Source organism: Rhinatrema bivittatum, chromosome 8 (genome assembly GCF_901001135.1).
Source record: "Rhinatrema bivittatum chromosome 8, aRhiBiv1.1, whole genome shotgun sequence".
NCBI lineage: Eukaryota > Metazoa > Chordata > Amphibia > Gymnophiona > Rhinatrematidae > Rhinatrema > Rhinatrema bivittatum.
In genome coordinates, this window is record NC_042622.1 from 230,366,669 (window position 1) to 230,384,200 (window position 17,532).

Sequence of the window (17,532 nt, forward strand, 5' to 3'; positions counted from 1 at the left end):
ATTTTTGGCCTTTGTAGAAAACTTTTTTCTCTTTTCTTGCGTTTTTCGCAGATTTTCTTTGTGGTGTTTGGCGCTGGGTCCCTCTTGGTGCTTCTCTGTAGTGTTCCTAGTCAGGGTTTTTGACACTTCTGATAAATTGCCTTTCGCATTCAATTCCCCACAGTGGCAGTGCTTCGGTGCCTGCCGGCTTGAGGCCCTTTGCATTGAGTTTGATGTTTTCCCTTTCTTTCATCCAGTCATAGCCACATCCATGTTTAAGCGATGCCCGAGGACCACGTCCACATGATGGATGTGTCCTCTGCCTGGGAACATCACATGATGTCCGGGGTTGCTGCAAATACGCATTGATGACCCATAAAGGACATCTTTGTTGCGACAAAATGGAACGCCTCTTTGGGTTGAAGACCAAGCCCGTGGCATCACAGCATCAGTACTGAAGGACCATGGAGCCACACCAATGGACACTGAGCCATTGACATTGGCAGGACTGTCGGTTCCCGTCAGTGCTGCTGTGGATTGGGGGCCAGAGATCGGCTAGTCAGGCTCCTCCAGGCTGAGGATGTCAGGTTCTCGTGTTCAGCCTCAGCACCAGGGAAGACCGTGCCAAGTATCGAGGGAAGCCAAAGAAGCATTGGCATCAGTCTCCAGCAATGCATGGTGCCAGGCATGGGGATGCGCCAGCTAATGCTGTGATGCTCCTGAAGTGACCCCATGGTGAGGAGAGATAATCCTCCATCGGTGCCCGGGGTCTGTGATGGTCTCCACTAGTCTTGGTGCTGGTCACTGATCTTCCTCTTGGTTCCGAAGAGAATCTGGCCACCCCTCCTTCCTCCAGTTGGTGTTGGCGTTGGCAGTGTTTGAGGAGGAGCTTGAGTGGTGAGTCCAACTGGCAGTCGAGTGGGTATTGTGGGACATAGGGCCAGTGGCACTGACTGCCCCGGAGCCGGCACTGTCCATTCTGGAATAGCTGTTGGCGAAGCTCCATGTGCTCATCGATGCATTACCGACCCAGCTGGCATCTGTTCCCGGGCTGGCTTCGGTGCCTATCGGGGCATTGCAGCCTTTCCTTGCTGATCCGGTGGTCATGGCCAGTTCCTCCCCCAAGGAACCTCCACCGAGGCTGGCTGAGACACAGAGGCCTGCAGGTCCCCATCCAGCTCCACCGGAGCTTGCACCTTTGGACAAAGGCTGAGCACCCAGGGTCCCATCCCCTGTACCTTTCAGTGAGGATTAGGGCCCCTATGACCCCTGGGGGGATGACACCATAGAGTCCTCTACCAACATGAGGTTCACGCAACCTACAACATTTTTGAAATGGCATCAAGAGTCTCTGCAGCGGGAATCAGTACAGGAAAGATTCATGGACATGCCGTGTACTGGAGAGAATCTTTTCAGAGAGATGATCCTCACAGCCCCTTATGGCCGTGACCGGTCTGGTTTCCACTCCTACAGGAGTTGTCAGTCTGGAGACTGATCAGTCTGGGGACTTCCTCATATCACATCACACAGAATCGAGGCAGTTTGCGACATCCCAATCTCTAGCCCCTGTCGCTCACAGCCTGGATATTGAGAAGGCCCTTAATCCATTCTCCTGTCCCAAACAAAAATTGCTTGTTTACCTCTACACCTAGAAGCTAGCTTAAAAAACAATTCCATTAGAATTTATCTCAGTGCACTTGGCACATACCATCATGGTGTAGATGGTACGCCCATCTCTGTACAGCCTTTAGTTGTATGAGTTATGCGAGGCCTACTTCACTTGAAGCCTCCTCTAAGGCCTCCCTCTGTGTCTGGGGACCTCAACATGGTGTTATCTCAGCTGATGAAAGCTCCTTTTGAGCTGCTGCACATCTGTGACCTGAAATACTTGACCTGGAAGGTCATATTTTTGGTGGTGGTCACCTCAGTGAGCAGGGTCAGCGAGCTCCAGGCCTAGGTGACTTATCCACCTTACACTGTTTTATCATGATAGGGTAGTTTTGCGTACATGCCCGAAGTTCCTGCCTAAGGTGGTGACCAGTTTCCATCTTAATCAGTGCATTGTCCTGCCAACATTCTTTCCCAGACCCCCTTTCGCATAAAGGCGAACAAGCACTGCACAGTTTTGATTGAGGCAAGCCTTAGCCTTCTATCTGGAGTGGACAGAAGCCTATAGACAGTCCACCAACTTTTTATTTCTTTTGATAGGACTAGGTTGTGCATTGCCAAACTGACACTATCCAATTGGCTAGCAGATTGCATCTCCTTCTGTTATGCCCAGGTGGGACTGAATCTTGGTGGTCATGTCAAGGTTCATTCTGTCAGAGCCATGGTAGCGACTGTAGCCCACTTGCGAGCAGTTCCCGTGGAGGAATTCTGCAAGGCTGCGACGTGGAGTTCTCTCCACACATTCACATTTCACTATTGCTTGGATAGGGATGGTCGATGTGACAGTAGATTTGGCCAATCTGTCCTTTGGAATCTGTTTGAGGTGTAGGACCCAACTCTCTCTCGCCTAGGGCCTGTTTGGGTTAAGACTGTCTCCCTCTCTTATTACCAACAGCACTATTGCAGTTGTGCCTTTTGGCACCTGGTTGAGTGTCTTTTGGTCCCATTTTATGTTGGGGAACAGCCTGTAGCTAGGGATTCACCCATGTGTAGGGACTATAATCCTGCTTGACCTTGGAGAAAGCAGAGTTGCTTACCTGTAACATATTCTCCAAGGACAGCAGGATGTTAGTCCTCACAAAACCCGCCCGCCACCCCGCAGAGTTGGGTTTCTCCTGACGTTTGTTATTTGTCTAATTCTATGTTATAAGACTGGAGAGGGACTTAGCTTGGATGTGTGGAATAGGGCATGCTGGGCATGCTCAGTTTTCTGTGTCAGGACTCCATCTGATGATGTCACCCATATGTGAGGACTAACATCCTGCTGTCCTCTGAGAATACCTGTTACAGGTAAGCAACTGTGCTTTACCCAGATAACTTTATCCAGGTATCTTTAAAGAGTATATTTAGTGAGAGACTTGACCTGCTGAATCTATCAGCTAAAGTTACCCAGTTAACTTTAAACAGGTAACTTACCATTCACCGTCCTACTAATATGGACCATCTAGTGACAAATAGTGACATGAGCTAGTGGACTGATGATGAACAGTGTTTTATAATAATCATGGGATAGAGGATGCCATGTATTTGATCCCCCCCCCCCCCCCCAGGTTTGTTTGTTTTTTTTAATTCTTCTTTTGTTTTCCTTCACAGAGTCTGGAAACAAAAAATTGGTATCACATGAGGCTGTACTGGGAGGAAAGTTAGCAGCTAAAACCAGCTTTTCATTAAACCGTTCCCCAAGCCTGCGCGAAGAGGATTTGACAGGTAGTTGTCCAAGTTGTTAAATTACAAGTGGATTGGGAGAAATTTCAGGAGGACTTTGCAAGACTGGGGGACTGGACATCCAAATGGCAGATGAAAGTTAATGTGGACAAGTGTAAAGTGATGCATATAGGGGGAAATAATCAAAACTGTAGTTACACAATAGGATGTGCATTTGTTTTTAACAAATTGTACATCTGAACTGGAAAAAAAAAATTTCGTTCCGAATGAAATGAATCGAAAATTACCTTATCTGAAAATACACAAAGATTTTCTGATATTTTTGTTTTGGTTTAAAAAAAAAAAAAAAAAAAGAGCTGCCTCATATGACTATACAACAAACTGGCACTGGCCATCCTTTAGTTTGGGCACCAACATGACAGTGCCATTTTTAAAGCACAGAGCATGAGGGCAGGAGTGAGTGAGCATTGCTCCTGCCCTTCAGACCTCAAAAACTTCTATGGTTGGTGTAAGTAAGAGATGGTGATGTCCCTGGCCCCAGTAAATCTCTGTGTGGCAAGAGTGGAGGGTCAGATGGGCCCGGGAAGGCCCGAAGGTTGCTTTTGTGGGGTAGGATGGGAATTGGAGATCCTCGGGGAGGCCCATTTTAAATTTTTTGTGGGGATTTGGTTATGTAATGTTTTTTCGGTTCAGGGAATGAACTGAACCTAAAAAAAAAAATCATTAAACTGAAAAACGAAATTTTCCTTTTTCCCCCCATCTCACCTTAGGAAACAAAACAACAAACTGAAACAAATATTTTTGACATCCCTATTATATAATGTTAGATTCCATATTAGGAGTCACTACCCAGGACAAGGATCAAGGCTTCTTAGACAGTATGTTGAAATCCTCAGCTCATTGTGTGGCGGTGGTCACAAAGCAAACAATGTTAGGAATTTTTAGGAAAGAAATGGAGAATAGTATCATTGCTTCATGGTGTGGCCACACCAAAGTTTAAGAAAAAAAGAAGCAATCTGGCGTAAAACCCCTTGCGACTCCACTATCTCCTCATACAAATCTATTCTATACCAGTACAAATCCCTCACCTCAAAGTCAAAAAAAGACTATTATGCATCTAAGATTCACAACCTGGTCTTTGACGCCAAAGCCCTCTTCACTTATGTCTCCAGCCTCACCCAAGCCTTACCGCGAGAAATCCCCGGCAACATGGCTCAATCCAAAGCTGAAGAACTTGCTCAGTTTTTCCAAAATAAAATCACCAATCTCCTAACACAACTGCCTCCTGACACCGCTGCCCTCCAGACATATCAACAACCTGCCTACAAAAACGTCAGCTTAAACACCTTTGAACCCGTCTCTTCCATTGAGATACAAGCCATCCTGAAAAGAATGAAACCCTCGTCTCATCCTGCAGACCACATCCCCTCCAAACTACTTCTATCTATTCCAGACACAATAGCCACATCATTGACAAATATCATCAATTGCTCCCTAGCCCAAGGAACCTTCCCAGATGATCTCAAAATGGCCTCAATCTCACCGCTCCTAAAGAAACCTAACCTTGACCCGAAGGACCCCAACAACTTCCGCCCCATCGCTAACCTCCCATTCATTGCCAAGATCATGGAAAAACTAGTGAACTCTCAACTTTCAGATTTCATCGAAGACAACAATCTTCTCTTCACCCCACAACACGGCTTCCGAAAAAATCGAGGCACAGAATCCCTCCTCACCTCGTTGACAGACCTTATCTTATTGGGCCTCGACAAAGGAAACTCTTTCCTATTGATCTTATTAGACCTATCCACAGCGTTTGACACGGTCAACCACGCCATCCTCCTAAACCAGCTGTCGTCCATAGGAATCAGCGGCACTGTCCTATCCTGGTTCAAAACCTTCCTCAACAACAGAGGCTACAAAGTTAGACTCCAAAACAAGGAATCTTCAAGATTTGACGCCGTCATAGGAGTCCCGCAAGGTTCTTCATTATCTCCGACTCTTTTCAATATTTACCTTCTTCCTCTCTGCCAACTTCTCACCGACCTCAATCTAAAGTATTTCCTATACGCAGATGATATTCAAATCATCATCCCCATCAAAGACACATACTCTAAAACTCTTGACTTCTGGGAATCATGCCACCTGAAAATCAAACAACTACTCAACAGCCTTCACCTCATCTTAAACTCCTCCAAGACAGAAATCCTACTCATCTCTCCTGAGAACAATAGCTCTAACTCTTCTCTTCCTACCAACCTACCTACCTCACAAGTTAGAGACTTAGGAGTGATAATAGACAACCGGCTAAACTTCAAAGCACATATCAACAAAACAACCAAAGACTGTTTCTATAAACTCCATGTCCTGAAAAGGATAAGACCTCTCTTCCATGCTCAAGACTTCAGAACGATCATCCAAGCAGTCATCTTCTCAAAATTAGACTATTGCAATTCCCTATTGCTAGGTCTGCCCTCATCCTATTCCAAACCATTACAGATGGTTCAAAATTCAGCAGCCCGACTACTAACAGGCGCAAAAAAGAGAGACCACATAACTCCCATCCTGAAAGAGCTACATTGGCTACCCGTATACTTCCGTATCATGTATAAAGCCATGTGTGTCATCTTCAAAACTATACATCAACGCATCTCCCTCGATCTTCAAATCCCCCTCCAAGCATACAATTTGACAAGACCTACCAGAGAAGTTTACAGAGGCGCCCTCCAAGTTCCTCCCACGAAAACGACCAGACACATTACCCTCAGAGATCGGGCCACCTCCACAGCTGGCCCTTCTCTATGGAATTCCATTCCTACAGATCTCAGACTAGAACCATGCCTCCTAACTTTTAGGAAAGGACTTAAGACTTGGTTATTCAAGCAAGCTTTCCCAGACACAATCTAATGACACAATCCAAGGACTCAATCCAAGGACTCCCCAAAACATTCAACCATTAACAATACCATTTGTACATAGTATTTAATTAATTTAATTTGTATTTTGTCTAACCAGTTATTCTTTCCTATCTCTTCCTTCTTCTCCAAGTTCTGTGACCCTTGTTAATTGTAACTGTTTCCTTCGATCACCACAGTTTTAGTTTGATGTATTTAATGCACCCCGTTTCATGTAAACCAGCAAGATATGTCCTCATGATTGCCGGTATATAAAAACCTTAAATAAATAAATAAATAAATAAATACTGTGTACAACTCTGGTCTCTGCATCGCAAAAGAAAGATAGGAATAGAAAAAATACGGAGAAGGCTGACCAAAATGATGACAAGGATGGAATGGCTCCCCTTACAGGAAAAGTTAGAGGTTGGGGCTCTTCAGCTTAGAGAAGAGACAGGGGAGAGGAGATCTAATGGAGGACTATAAATTCATGAGTTGAGCAAATTGGTTGTTTACTCGTCTTAAAAAAAAAAATACAAAGACTAGTGGAAACTCCATGAAGTTATTAAATAGCACATTTAAAATAAATAAATAAATTGGAGAATGTTTTTTTTCACTGAACACGCAATTACGCTCTGGAATTAATTGCCGTAGGATGTAATAAAGGAAGTTAGCATAGCTGGGTTTAAACAAAGTCTGAAAAATTTCCTGGAGGAAAAGTCCATAAAGTTAACCAGGTAGACTTGGGGAAAGCCACTGCCTATGTGAGGCATAAGCAGCATGGAATCTTCTCTATTTGGAATCCTGCCAAGTACTTGTGACCTTGATTGGCCACTGTTGGAATCAGGATACTGGGCTTGACAGACCCTTGATCTGGCCCTGTGTGACCATTCTTTTGTGGCCCTCTTTCTAACCATGGTTCTGCTCAAGCTATTGTGTGGATCTGGAACTTTGTGCATGTTTTGCACCAGTTGACACAAGCTCTGTGGAAGCAGCAGCAGTCCGAGATACTTTTGAGTTTGAAGTGCACTTAATTCAACAAATTTACAAACTATTTAACCAAAATCCAAGCAGGCTAACTACTTGTAAAGTACAAGCGAAATCCAGTTTATTGTCATGAAAATTAAAAAGATGTTGATCTTGTGGAATTCATCTTCTGGTGGTGTTTAACCTCCATAATTGTGACTCCATCTGTACAAAGCCACACAGAGGTTCTGTAGGACTTTTTTGCAGTTCACATTCTCCATGGACAAGCAATACAATTCAGCCAAGTCAGGCTCCTCCTCTCCCCAGCTGAGAGAGTTTTTTCACTTTCTGAGCATGCATGGAACTTTCCACACTGGCTTTGCCACACACCTTCTCAGTCTGTTTTTGTTTGCTTCATGAGCAATCAGACAATCTATCTCGTTCTTAATATGTCACCGCTGTACTAAAAAAAAAAATTTAAAAATGTTTTGACAAGACAGGAAAGAAGGGAAAAAGTCTTTTTAAGGCATGTGGATAAGGCAAATTGTGGCCCCTGTGTCAAAATGTCCCTGAGTCTTTAGCTTTTCAAGATATGAAACGGAAATATGAATTATTCAGTTCATCAGGGAAGGATAAGAAAAGTTCCTCTTCACATTGCAAAAAGAGACCAATCGCTGCCATTGGACTCTTCCTCAAAAAACAAAACAAAACACTGACCGGTTCATTGGTGCCAAAAAAACTCGGAAAAAGATTCTATGGTGCCAGTATCATCAAAGACCAGCGCCAAAAGAGAACATCAGTATTGAAGAATATTACAGCACTGATGAGCCAGTGCTGAAGAAATATCATGGTGCTAACAAGCCAGCATAAAAAAAAACATCATGGTGCTCACATCACACCACTAGGGCATCAAAGCTCAAGCACTATCATAGTGCCAAATCAAAACAACCAAAATACAATCAAGACTTTAGGTTCTCAAGGCCAGTGCACTATAAAGATGCCAATGCTTCGGCACCAAGTCAGTCCAGAGATGGATTGTTAACAGAAAGATGGTTGTCGAAAGACAACTCTGATACGGAAGGAAGACCAAAACAGTTTTCATCGAATAACAATTTGAGATCGCCTCCAGTAGTATTGGAAGCAGAAGTACAATTATCCATAGGAAACAGGCAACCAGTGCTGCCTCTACTTCCTTACCTGAAATGCCATTCCTTCGTCCAAAAATTGACAGATTTCATAACCCGCTTATATGAAATAAAAGCCAATGCATAAATCTGGGCAACAGCATCCAATTCTAGAGAAACTGGAGGAGCAATTAAGATTTATTTTAGATTTTTATATTCTGCTTTTCACTTTTTTCAGCACAACGGAAAAGAAAACTTTTCCTGGAGGAAAAGTCCATAAAGTTAACCAGGTAGACTTAGGGAAAGTCACTGCTTATGTGAGGCATAAGCAGCATGGAATCTTCTCTATTTGGAATCCTGCCAAGTACTTGTGACCTGGATGGCCACAGTATTATAAGGTCATTTCTCCAGGTTTCTTTAGAGCTCACTTGTCTGTGCTAGAGACTAGACCATACTTATCAAGCTTGAACTCATCTGCCAGATTGAGAGATTAATCACACGGTAATCGCATAAGCCATCAGGTTGTCTTGTTGAAGATTCTAAGAAACTGTCCTGCCCGGAAAATGACCAGTTATCTGCTGCTGGAGGCTTTCACAGGATACTCCCCCTATAAAGATGTTATATGTACCAAATTTGAACATAGGATGCAAAGGTGTGCAGCAGTCTTCTTGAAAATCGGGCTGGTCAAGTCATTCTGGAACTGCAAACAGGAATAGTACAGGAACAGCAGACCCAAATAACCTACAGAACAAAGTTGACAAGTTTCAAGACATCAATGCATACCGGTAGGACCTCTGAAGGCAAAGCGGCACATGTGCAACAAACAAGGTAAATCACAGCAGGCAACTGGTGCCTGGATGACTGCTAAAGAAAAGAGAAAGAAGAATGATACAAAAAATGACATGCAAGTGCATGAGGATCCCCTGATTGAATGAATGGCCACAGGCACACCTGACACTGTGCTTGACTGACCTGCTCTGAAGAAATATACCTAATCTGGAGTGTTCAGCAATCTTCTTCCAAGATGGGATAGGTAATGTAGGCAGGCAACTCACTTAGGAACTGCAAATAAGGAATAATACAGATGCCTGCAGACCAAATGCCTCAAATACAATAAATTAACTTACAGATCAAAGCTTTATAACATTGACAGTTCAAGCTCTAACATGTGCAGGTTACAGGTGTCTGTATACTACAAATGGGTACTTGCCAAGTACTTGTGACTTGGATTGGCCACGGTTTGAAACAGGATACTGGGCTTGATGGACCCTTGGTCTGACCCAGTATGGCAATTCTTATGTTCTTATGAAAGATGCTGTGCAGAGATGCTGATATGCAAATGCTAGAGATGAGTCCCTTGGTTCTACCTAGCCCAGCAGCAGTGATCAGTCATTAGCTGAGGCAATAAATCAAGTAATTACAGATGTCTAACCTGAGAAATAGAGTTGTGGTGGGGCGGCATTTCTTATCACTAATGGCTGCCCAGTGACACACAGAATATGTCTGAGCACTCACAAAGCAATTGAATGTGAGCACCTCTGCCACAGTCCCCAGCGAACCCTACCTGGGTTCATGAGCAGGGATGAATAACAATGCAGAGGAGATGAGAGAAGCTGCAGGACAAAAAGATATAAATTAATTCACCGGAAAACCAAAATGACTATTTGATTATATTAAATGGACCCAAAAGATGAAACATCGGCCAGAACATAAACACTGGCAAGCTAAATGCAGAAAACAATTAGGCAAGCCAAGAGAGAGTTTGAGCAAAAGCTAGCTAAAGAAGAATAGCCGGGGACTGTTTTCTGCTGAACAAGATGCAGCGTAGCCGAAACGCTTAAAACTCTGCCTTCTTGCTGCCCTTTAATGTTTGCCACCCTTAAGGCACAGACTTAATAGGGTGTTTATTGAACAATCCAGGGCTGAATGCAAATGAACCATCCCCGTTTCACTGCATTCGGACACCGAGGCAAATGGCTGCAGCCAAACTGGCCACCACCATATAGTGCTCACATGGACACACATGTATGCATATCTTTACAACAATGCTGACGCTGTTCATCCTTGTCCCTGGCAAAGCACCCAGCTGCACTGAAGCGATATGCAGCCCTAGTGACGCAATTTGCCACTGACCAAAATTTCTTGCTCAATAAACTCACCAATGCAACAACTCTGGAGTCAGCATTGCTGTACTATTAAGAATCACTTCTGGCAATAAGGAGCCATCTTGGCCTAGCCAGCATCCTGTAATGGCCCTCACCTTGCACTATGCCCTCCTCTATCTACAGTATTGTGCTGCACATTTAATTATCAGCCAGTTGCTTTAAGAGCTTTTTTTTTTTTTTTTTAATTACCTAACTGGGCTTGTTACTCAAATATCATGTGCCAATGAACACTGCATGGTGGACCAATACCAACTTATCTTTGCCCCTGTACCTAAAGCATAGAAACATAGAAATAACAGAAGAAAAGAAACAAATGGTCCATCCAGTCTGCCCAGCAAGCTTATGGTAGTATCTGCTGCACTGTGCAGGTTACCCCCATGCTTATCAGTTTCTAGACCGTAAAAGTCAGTGCCCTCGTTGGTTGCTGTTTAAATCCAAATCCCTGTTACCCCTTGCCGTTGAAGCAGAGAGCAATGTTGGAGTTGCGTTAACAGTATGTAGGCGTATTGCTTAAGGGTAGTAACTGCCGCACCAGCAAGTTACCCCCATGCTTATTTGTTTCCCCAGACCGTAAAAGTCGGGGCCCTCATTGGTTGCTGTCTGAATCCCATTCCCCTTTTCCCCTAACCTTTAAACAGAGAGCACTGATGGAGTTGCATTAACAAAATGTAGACTTATTGGTTAAGAGTAGTAACTGCCGCAACAGCAAGTTGCCCCCATGCACTCTTTTCTTCATTTCCATCTTCTAGCCTTTAGGGATCCACAGTGTTTATCTCATGCCACTTTGAATTCTTTCACTGTTTTCGTCTTCACCTCCTCCTCCAGAAGGACATTGCAGGTATCCACCACCCTCTCCGTGAAGAAATATTCCCTGACATTGGTTCTGAATTGTCCTCCCTGAGGTTTCATTTAGTGACCCCTAGATCTACTGATTTCTTTCCAGTGGGAAAGGTTTGACGATTGTGCATCATTAAAACCTTTCATGTCACCCATATGTGAGGACGAACATCCTGCTGTCCTGTGAGAACACCTGTTACAGATAAGCAACATTTGCTTTCTCTGTGGACTGCAGAGCAATCAGCCACACAGTAGCCTCCCTCATCTCTGGCAAGTTGAATTCAGCTATGGAACAGACTGAGGAGAAGGCACGTGGCAAACACAGTGTAGGAAGTTCTACACATGCTCAAAAAGTGAAAATAAAATTTTCTGAGCTATAAAAAAAAAAGAGAGCCCAACTCTCTGCTGTCGGATTATATCACCCCATACTGTGTGGCTGATTGTTCTACCGTCCACGGAGAACACCTGTTACAGGTAATCAACTTTTGTTTTCTCTCCCCACCCAAACCCTGATTTTAAGATGGACTTTATTATTCTGTTAAGGTGTTAGTATTTCTTTTGTTTCCACAGGGGCTGGCTTATATCGAAAACTAAAAGAATACCTTCTTACTGAGGAACAGTTGAAAGAGAATGGCTACCCCATGCCGCATCCAGAGAAGCCAGGTCGTGCCCTTCTTTTTACCAGCGAGGAGAAAAAGGCTTCGGACTGTAAGACTGTCTGGCATATTAGGCTTGATGGTACCTGGCTCAGGTCTGCTCAGAAGACTGTGGTCATGCCTGACACAGTCTCCTTCAGCAGTGCAGGAATATCATGAATGATGGTTTTCCTTGACAAACCTTAAAGCATTGAACACTTGCTGAAAATTTCAAATATGTAGCATTTACACCACTTGATAGGGCCTTCAGATTGCAAATTAATAGCCACACCTCCTTTTATAGACTTCGAAGATCATTTTTATAATTCTACTTTGGCAAATTAGGTCTCTTTCCTTTCACCAATCTAATCTGCCAGTAATTAGGTGGTGCTTAAAGATGAGACAGATCCAAGCAGTCCGATATAAAGCAGGTCTCCAGGAGTTCAGTTAAAGGCAAGGGAGTTCACATGCAGAGCTAGTAGAGCACAGGCCTACATTGGGCCATGACTGCCAGCCTAGTGCCAGGCTGAATGTGGTGTAGTGCTTAAAATTTTGGAACTCCTGAGTCTGAATTCTCTCTTGCTAGTCTTCTTAATCTGTCTATGAACTTGAGAAAGTTATTTATCTATTTATCTTTCTCACATTATTAACATATTGTTGAACAGTAATGATAACATCATTGTTAAAATTGCTTTTATTTTTTATGGAAGTTTAAAACACTATAGAAGTACAAAATTATTATGCTGAAATTGCAGACTGATGTTCTAGAGGTTTTGGACGTGTTTATTCTATTAATGTGTTTTTTTTTTCTCATTTTTAAGCTTTCTGCAGGATCTGCTGTCGTTGTGGCTCTGAGTACATGGTCTCCGTTAGTGGAAATTGCGTTCGGAAGGAGGAATGTTTCTATCACTGGGGGAGACTGCGCAGGCAGAGAGGTGTGACTTGACTTTACCCCCCACTTCCCAAGAGACTGGGCTTACTTTTTTTCAGTAGGTTACAAAAGATCTGTGATTGGGGGGGGGGGGCGGTTGCCTGAACCCACGACATCTGTTGGAGGAAAGGAATGCTAGGACTGCTGTGCCTTCCTGTACATACTCAGGTCATTCCAGACCAGTGGGTTGTGTTTCTCTACCAGCAGATGGAGTCAGAGAACAAAAACTTTGGACAATGCTACATAAGAGAGAGTGCCACCTGCAGTCCCTCGGTATCTCTCTGACTCCAGCAGATGGTAGAGATGCAAACCTGGAGTCTAGGGTTTAGTTTTTAAAAAACAAAAAAGTGTAGTTCACTGTATGTACCAGGATCAGTCCAGACTGCTGGGTTATGCCTCCCCTCCAGCAGATGGAGTCAGAGAAAAGCTGAAAAGCACGCCCCAGATATACTGGTGTGCCACCTGCAGTCCCTGCGGTCCTGTTCTGGTTAGGTTTGTGGTATGAGAATCCCCAGTTTTCAACTGATTTCGTTGCATATACTGGCAAGATCAACTGGTTTCTCCTTATATTCTTAAAAAAAAAAAAAAAGAGTAAGATTGTATGTTTGTTGTGTTTCGTGTAGTGTTCGCAGCGTGCAGGCAGGTCAGTTGGCAGGCGGAGAGGGCATTGCCCTCTGACTTACCCGGAGCTAGGGTGTCCCAGTAGCTTGGGGGAGAGCTTACCGGTGGGCCGGTCACCCTCCCCCCACGTTCCAGGGTCTCGTTCTCTGAAGGGGGCTTCCATTTGGTTTTCTTGAAAAAAAAAAAAAAATTGACGCTTAAGCCCTGTTGGGGACAGGCAGTGTCTTCAAACTTATAGCCCCGGCCTGCCGCGCTTTAAACTACTGTGGACTCCGGAGGGGGTGGCTGGCTCACCCAGCGCGCGATCGCTGCTGCATGCTGCTTTGCTTTTTGGCGCGTTTTTCTTGTGCCTGCCGGCCGGTCCCCAGATGCCACGATCTTCGGCCTGCACGGCCTGTGGGGGGGCGGGGGCGCGACTCTCCCGAGAGGGAGTCTGCTCCCGATGCCTTCCCGGGGGCGAGGGACACTCTCGGGGGCCGAGCACTGCCCGCAGCGGATCCTCTCTCCCCCGGCTCGACTGGGCAGTGCAGGTGCCCCGAGCTTCGGCCCCGCCTCCCATCGTCAGGGGGACAGCGGCCATCTTGGCCACGCGGCAGGCAGGGGAATCAGCATCAGAGGAGGAAGTCTCCTCTCCTCCTTCACCGCCTGCCTTATCGCCACGGAGCACGCCCGATTCGGAGGCGCATCGGCCCCCCCCCCCCTCCCTCCCGGCCCACGTCAGACAGCCTAAAAAGGTCAGTTGTCCCTTTTTCTTCACGGTTTGTGCTTTTAATGCACAAAGCATTTTTAGAGGCTGAAGCTGGTGTGGAGGTGGATGGTCCCCCTCCACCAAAAATCCCCAGGGCAAGTTTAGATGTGGGGAAGGCTGGGGCTCGCGGCCCTCGCTCGCAGGGGGGTGCCGGTGGTCCGGTGGTGCCGGACCTCGCTCCAGACTCCCCGGAGGCTCCCGGGTTGGATGGCACTGCCGGGCAGGGGGCTGTGGAAGGGGATAACCCCCGGGTGCTCAGATTATTTAGTAAAGAGGAGTTAAGCTTTTTAATCCTTCATGTTTTGAAGGAGTTGGAAATCGCTGCCCCGCATCAGGAAGCTGACACGTCCACAGGGGATGTGGCTATGGCGGGCCTGCGGGCGCCCCCGCAAACTTTTCCATTCCATCATAAAGTGTTTGTTTCAGATTGTGTCTAAGGAATGGGATCTCCCAGAAGCATCTTTGCGGGTCAACAGGGCTATGGATAAGCTGTATCCCCTGCCGGCGGAAACCTTAGAGCTTCTTAAGAACCCTTCAGTAGATTCAGCGGTTACGGCCGTGGTAAAACACACTACCATCCCTGTCTCGGGGGGCATTGCGTTGAAGGATGTCCAAGATAGAAAGTTAGAGGTCTTATTGAAATGCATCTTTGAGGTTGCGGCATTAGGTGTCCGGGCAGCGGCTTGTAGCAGCCTCGTGCAGAGGGCAAATTTGCGCTGGGTCCAGGAATTGCTTACAACGCAGGAGCTTTCTCCTGACGAGGCGGAGCAGGCCAACTGCGTGGAGGCTGTGGTCGCCTATACAGCTTACGCCTTGTATGACCTGCTGCGGACTTCGGCGCGAATCATGTCGTCTGCGGTTTCAGCCAGGCGGCTACTATGGCTCCGTCGTTGGTCAGCGGATGCATCCTCTAAGGCATGGTTAGGTTCTTTCCCCTTCAAAGGTAAGGTGTTGTTTGGGGATGAGCTGGATCAGCTCATTAAGGACCTAGGAGATAATAAGGTGTATAAGTTGCCCGAGGGTAAGCCCAGTCAGTCTCGGTCCTTCGGGAATTCCAGAGCGCGTTTTCGGGGTCAGCGACTGTTCCGCATGGGGAGAGGCGGTTCCTTTTCCCAAAGACAGCCAGCGGCACGGTCCCAGTCCTGGACTTCTTCCTTTCGCGGCAGGCGGCCGCAACGTTCCGGACCTTCGCAAGGATTTGTTCCTAACAAGACTTCGCAATGAAGGCGCGCAGACCCATTCCTCTCTTCCGTGCATCGGGGGTCGGTTGTCCCGGTTTTGGGATGAATGGGTCAAGATAACCTCGGATCAATGGGTTCTCGATGTCATCCGCCACGGTTACGAGTTGGATTTTGCTCGTCCCCTCTGGGATCTTTTTATGATGTCGCCTTGCGGTCCTCCGGAAAAGCAGCAGGTTATCGCCCAGACTTTGGACCGCTTGCGGTCTCTGGGGGCGGTATTGCCGGTCCCACCGGCCGAGCGCAAGACGGGCCGGTACTCCATATACTTCGTGGTTCCGAAGAAGGAGGGCACGTTCAGGCCGATCTTGGATTTAAAGGTCGTAAACAAGGCGTTGCGCGTTCCTCGCTTTCGCATGGAGACGCTGCAGTCTGTTATTGCGGCCGTCCACAAGGGAGAATTTTTGGCTTCTTTGGATCTGACCGAGGCGTACCTGCACATAGGAATCAGGGAGCATCATCAGAGGTACCTGAGATTCATGGTGTTAGGGAACCATTACCAGTTTTGTGCCCTACCGTTCGGCTTGGCGACTGCTCCGAGGGTGTTCACCAAGGTTCTAGTGGTCGTCGCAGCCTTCCTGCGCCATCAAGGAATTCTGGTCCATCCTTATCTCGACGATTGGCTTATCCGGGCGAAGTTGGAAGCATTGTGCACGAGGGCGGTTCGGCTGGTGGTACAGCAATTGCAGGCGTTAGGTTGGGTAGTCAACTTTGCGAAGAGCCGGCTGGAGCCGACCCAACAGTTGGAGTTCTTGGGGGCCTGATTCGATACCTTGCTGGGCAAGGTGTTTCTACCGCATCAACGTATGGTCAATCTGATGACGCAGGTGCGGAACCTGCTAGATCTCCCAGTACCTATGGCCTGGGACTATTTACAGGTCATTGGTCATATGGTTTCGTCTCTGGAAATGGTGTCGTGGGCTTTTGCGCATATGCGGCCTTTACAGAGAGCACTTCTGTCTCGTTGGGATCCCAGGTCCGAGGAGTACGGCATGGAGTTACCATTGCTGGAGCCGGCCCGTTCCAGTCTCTCTTGGTGGCTAATTCCGGACCACCTCCTGCACGGGGTGGACTTAGAGCCTCCGTCTTGGATGGTGGTGACCACGGATGACAGCCTCTCCGGCTGGGGGGCGGTTTGCCATTCCCGAGCAGTGCAGGGGACGTGGTCTGCCCACCAAGCCACCTGGTCCATCAATCGGCTGGAGACCAGGGCGGTACGGTTAGCCTTGCGACTCCTCCTCCTGATGTTGCGGGGACGAGCGGTGAGAATTCTGTCAGACAATGCGACCACGGTGGCGTATATCAATCGACAAGGAGGCACAAAAAGTCATCCCGTGGCCGATGAAGCGTCGATATTGATGGCCTGGGCGGAACGTCATTTGTCCCGCATCGCGGCCACCCATATTGCAGGCGTGGACAACGTACAGGCGGATTACCTCAGTCGCCAACTCCTCGATCCAGGGGAGTGGGAGCTGTCGGCCGAGGCGATGTATCTCATCACCCAGCGTTGGGGAGTCCCGCATCTGGATTTGATGGCGACTCTGTTAAATGCAAAGGCGGCGCGGTTCTTCAGCCGAAGGCGAGAGCACGGCTCGGAAGGCGTGGATGCTCTGGTGCTGCCGTGGCCTCCTCACGTCCTCCTATATGTGTTCCCTCCGTGGCCCCTGGTGGGAAAGGTTTTGAGGCGCATAGAATCCCATCGGGGACTAGTGATTCTTGTGGCTCCGGAGTGGCCGCGGCGTCCGTGGTTCGCGGATCTGGTTAATCTGTCAGTGGACGGACCGCTACAGTTAGGTCATCTTCCGAATCTCCTTCGTCAGGGTCCGGTATTTTTCGATCTGGCGGATTGCTTTTGTCTGGCGGCTTGGCTTATGAGCGGAGGCAGTTGAGACAAAAAGGTTATCCGGACACGGTCATTGCCACTCTCCTTCGTGCGCATAGATCTTCGACCACGCTTACTTATGCCCGAGTGTGGAAGGTGTTTGATGCTTGGTGTGGTGCTTTGAAGATCTCGCCACGGCGGTCTTCGGTGGGGCATATCCTTACGTTCCTGCAGGAGGG

The 17,532-nt window shown here is 47.0% G+C and overlaps 1 protein-coding gene across 4 annotated transcripts in view; it reads left to right on the forward strand.

Annotated features, from left to right (window-relative positions):
* Window positions 1-17,532, forward strand: part of REXO1 (RNA exonuclease 1 homolog) — a 184,380-nt gene that overhangs the window by 105,009 nt on the left and 61,839 nt on the right. For all 4 annotated transcript variants that reach the window (XR_003858346.1, XM_029613958.1, XM_029613959.1 and 1 more), the window contains exons 8-10: window positions 3,241-3,354; window positions 11,869-12,006; window positions 12,755-12,868. Coding sequence is in view for 3 of the 4 variants with exons in the window: in XM_029613958.1 (XP_029469818.1) it covers window positions 3,241-3,354; window positions 11,869-12,006; window positions 12,755-12,868 (366 nt within the window). In the remaining variant the exon portion in view is untranslated. The remainder of the gene's footprint in view (window positions 1-3,240; window positions 3,355-11,868; window positions 12,007-12,754; window positions 12,869-17,532) is intronic.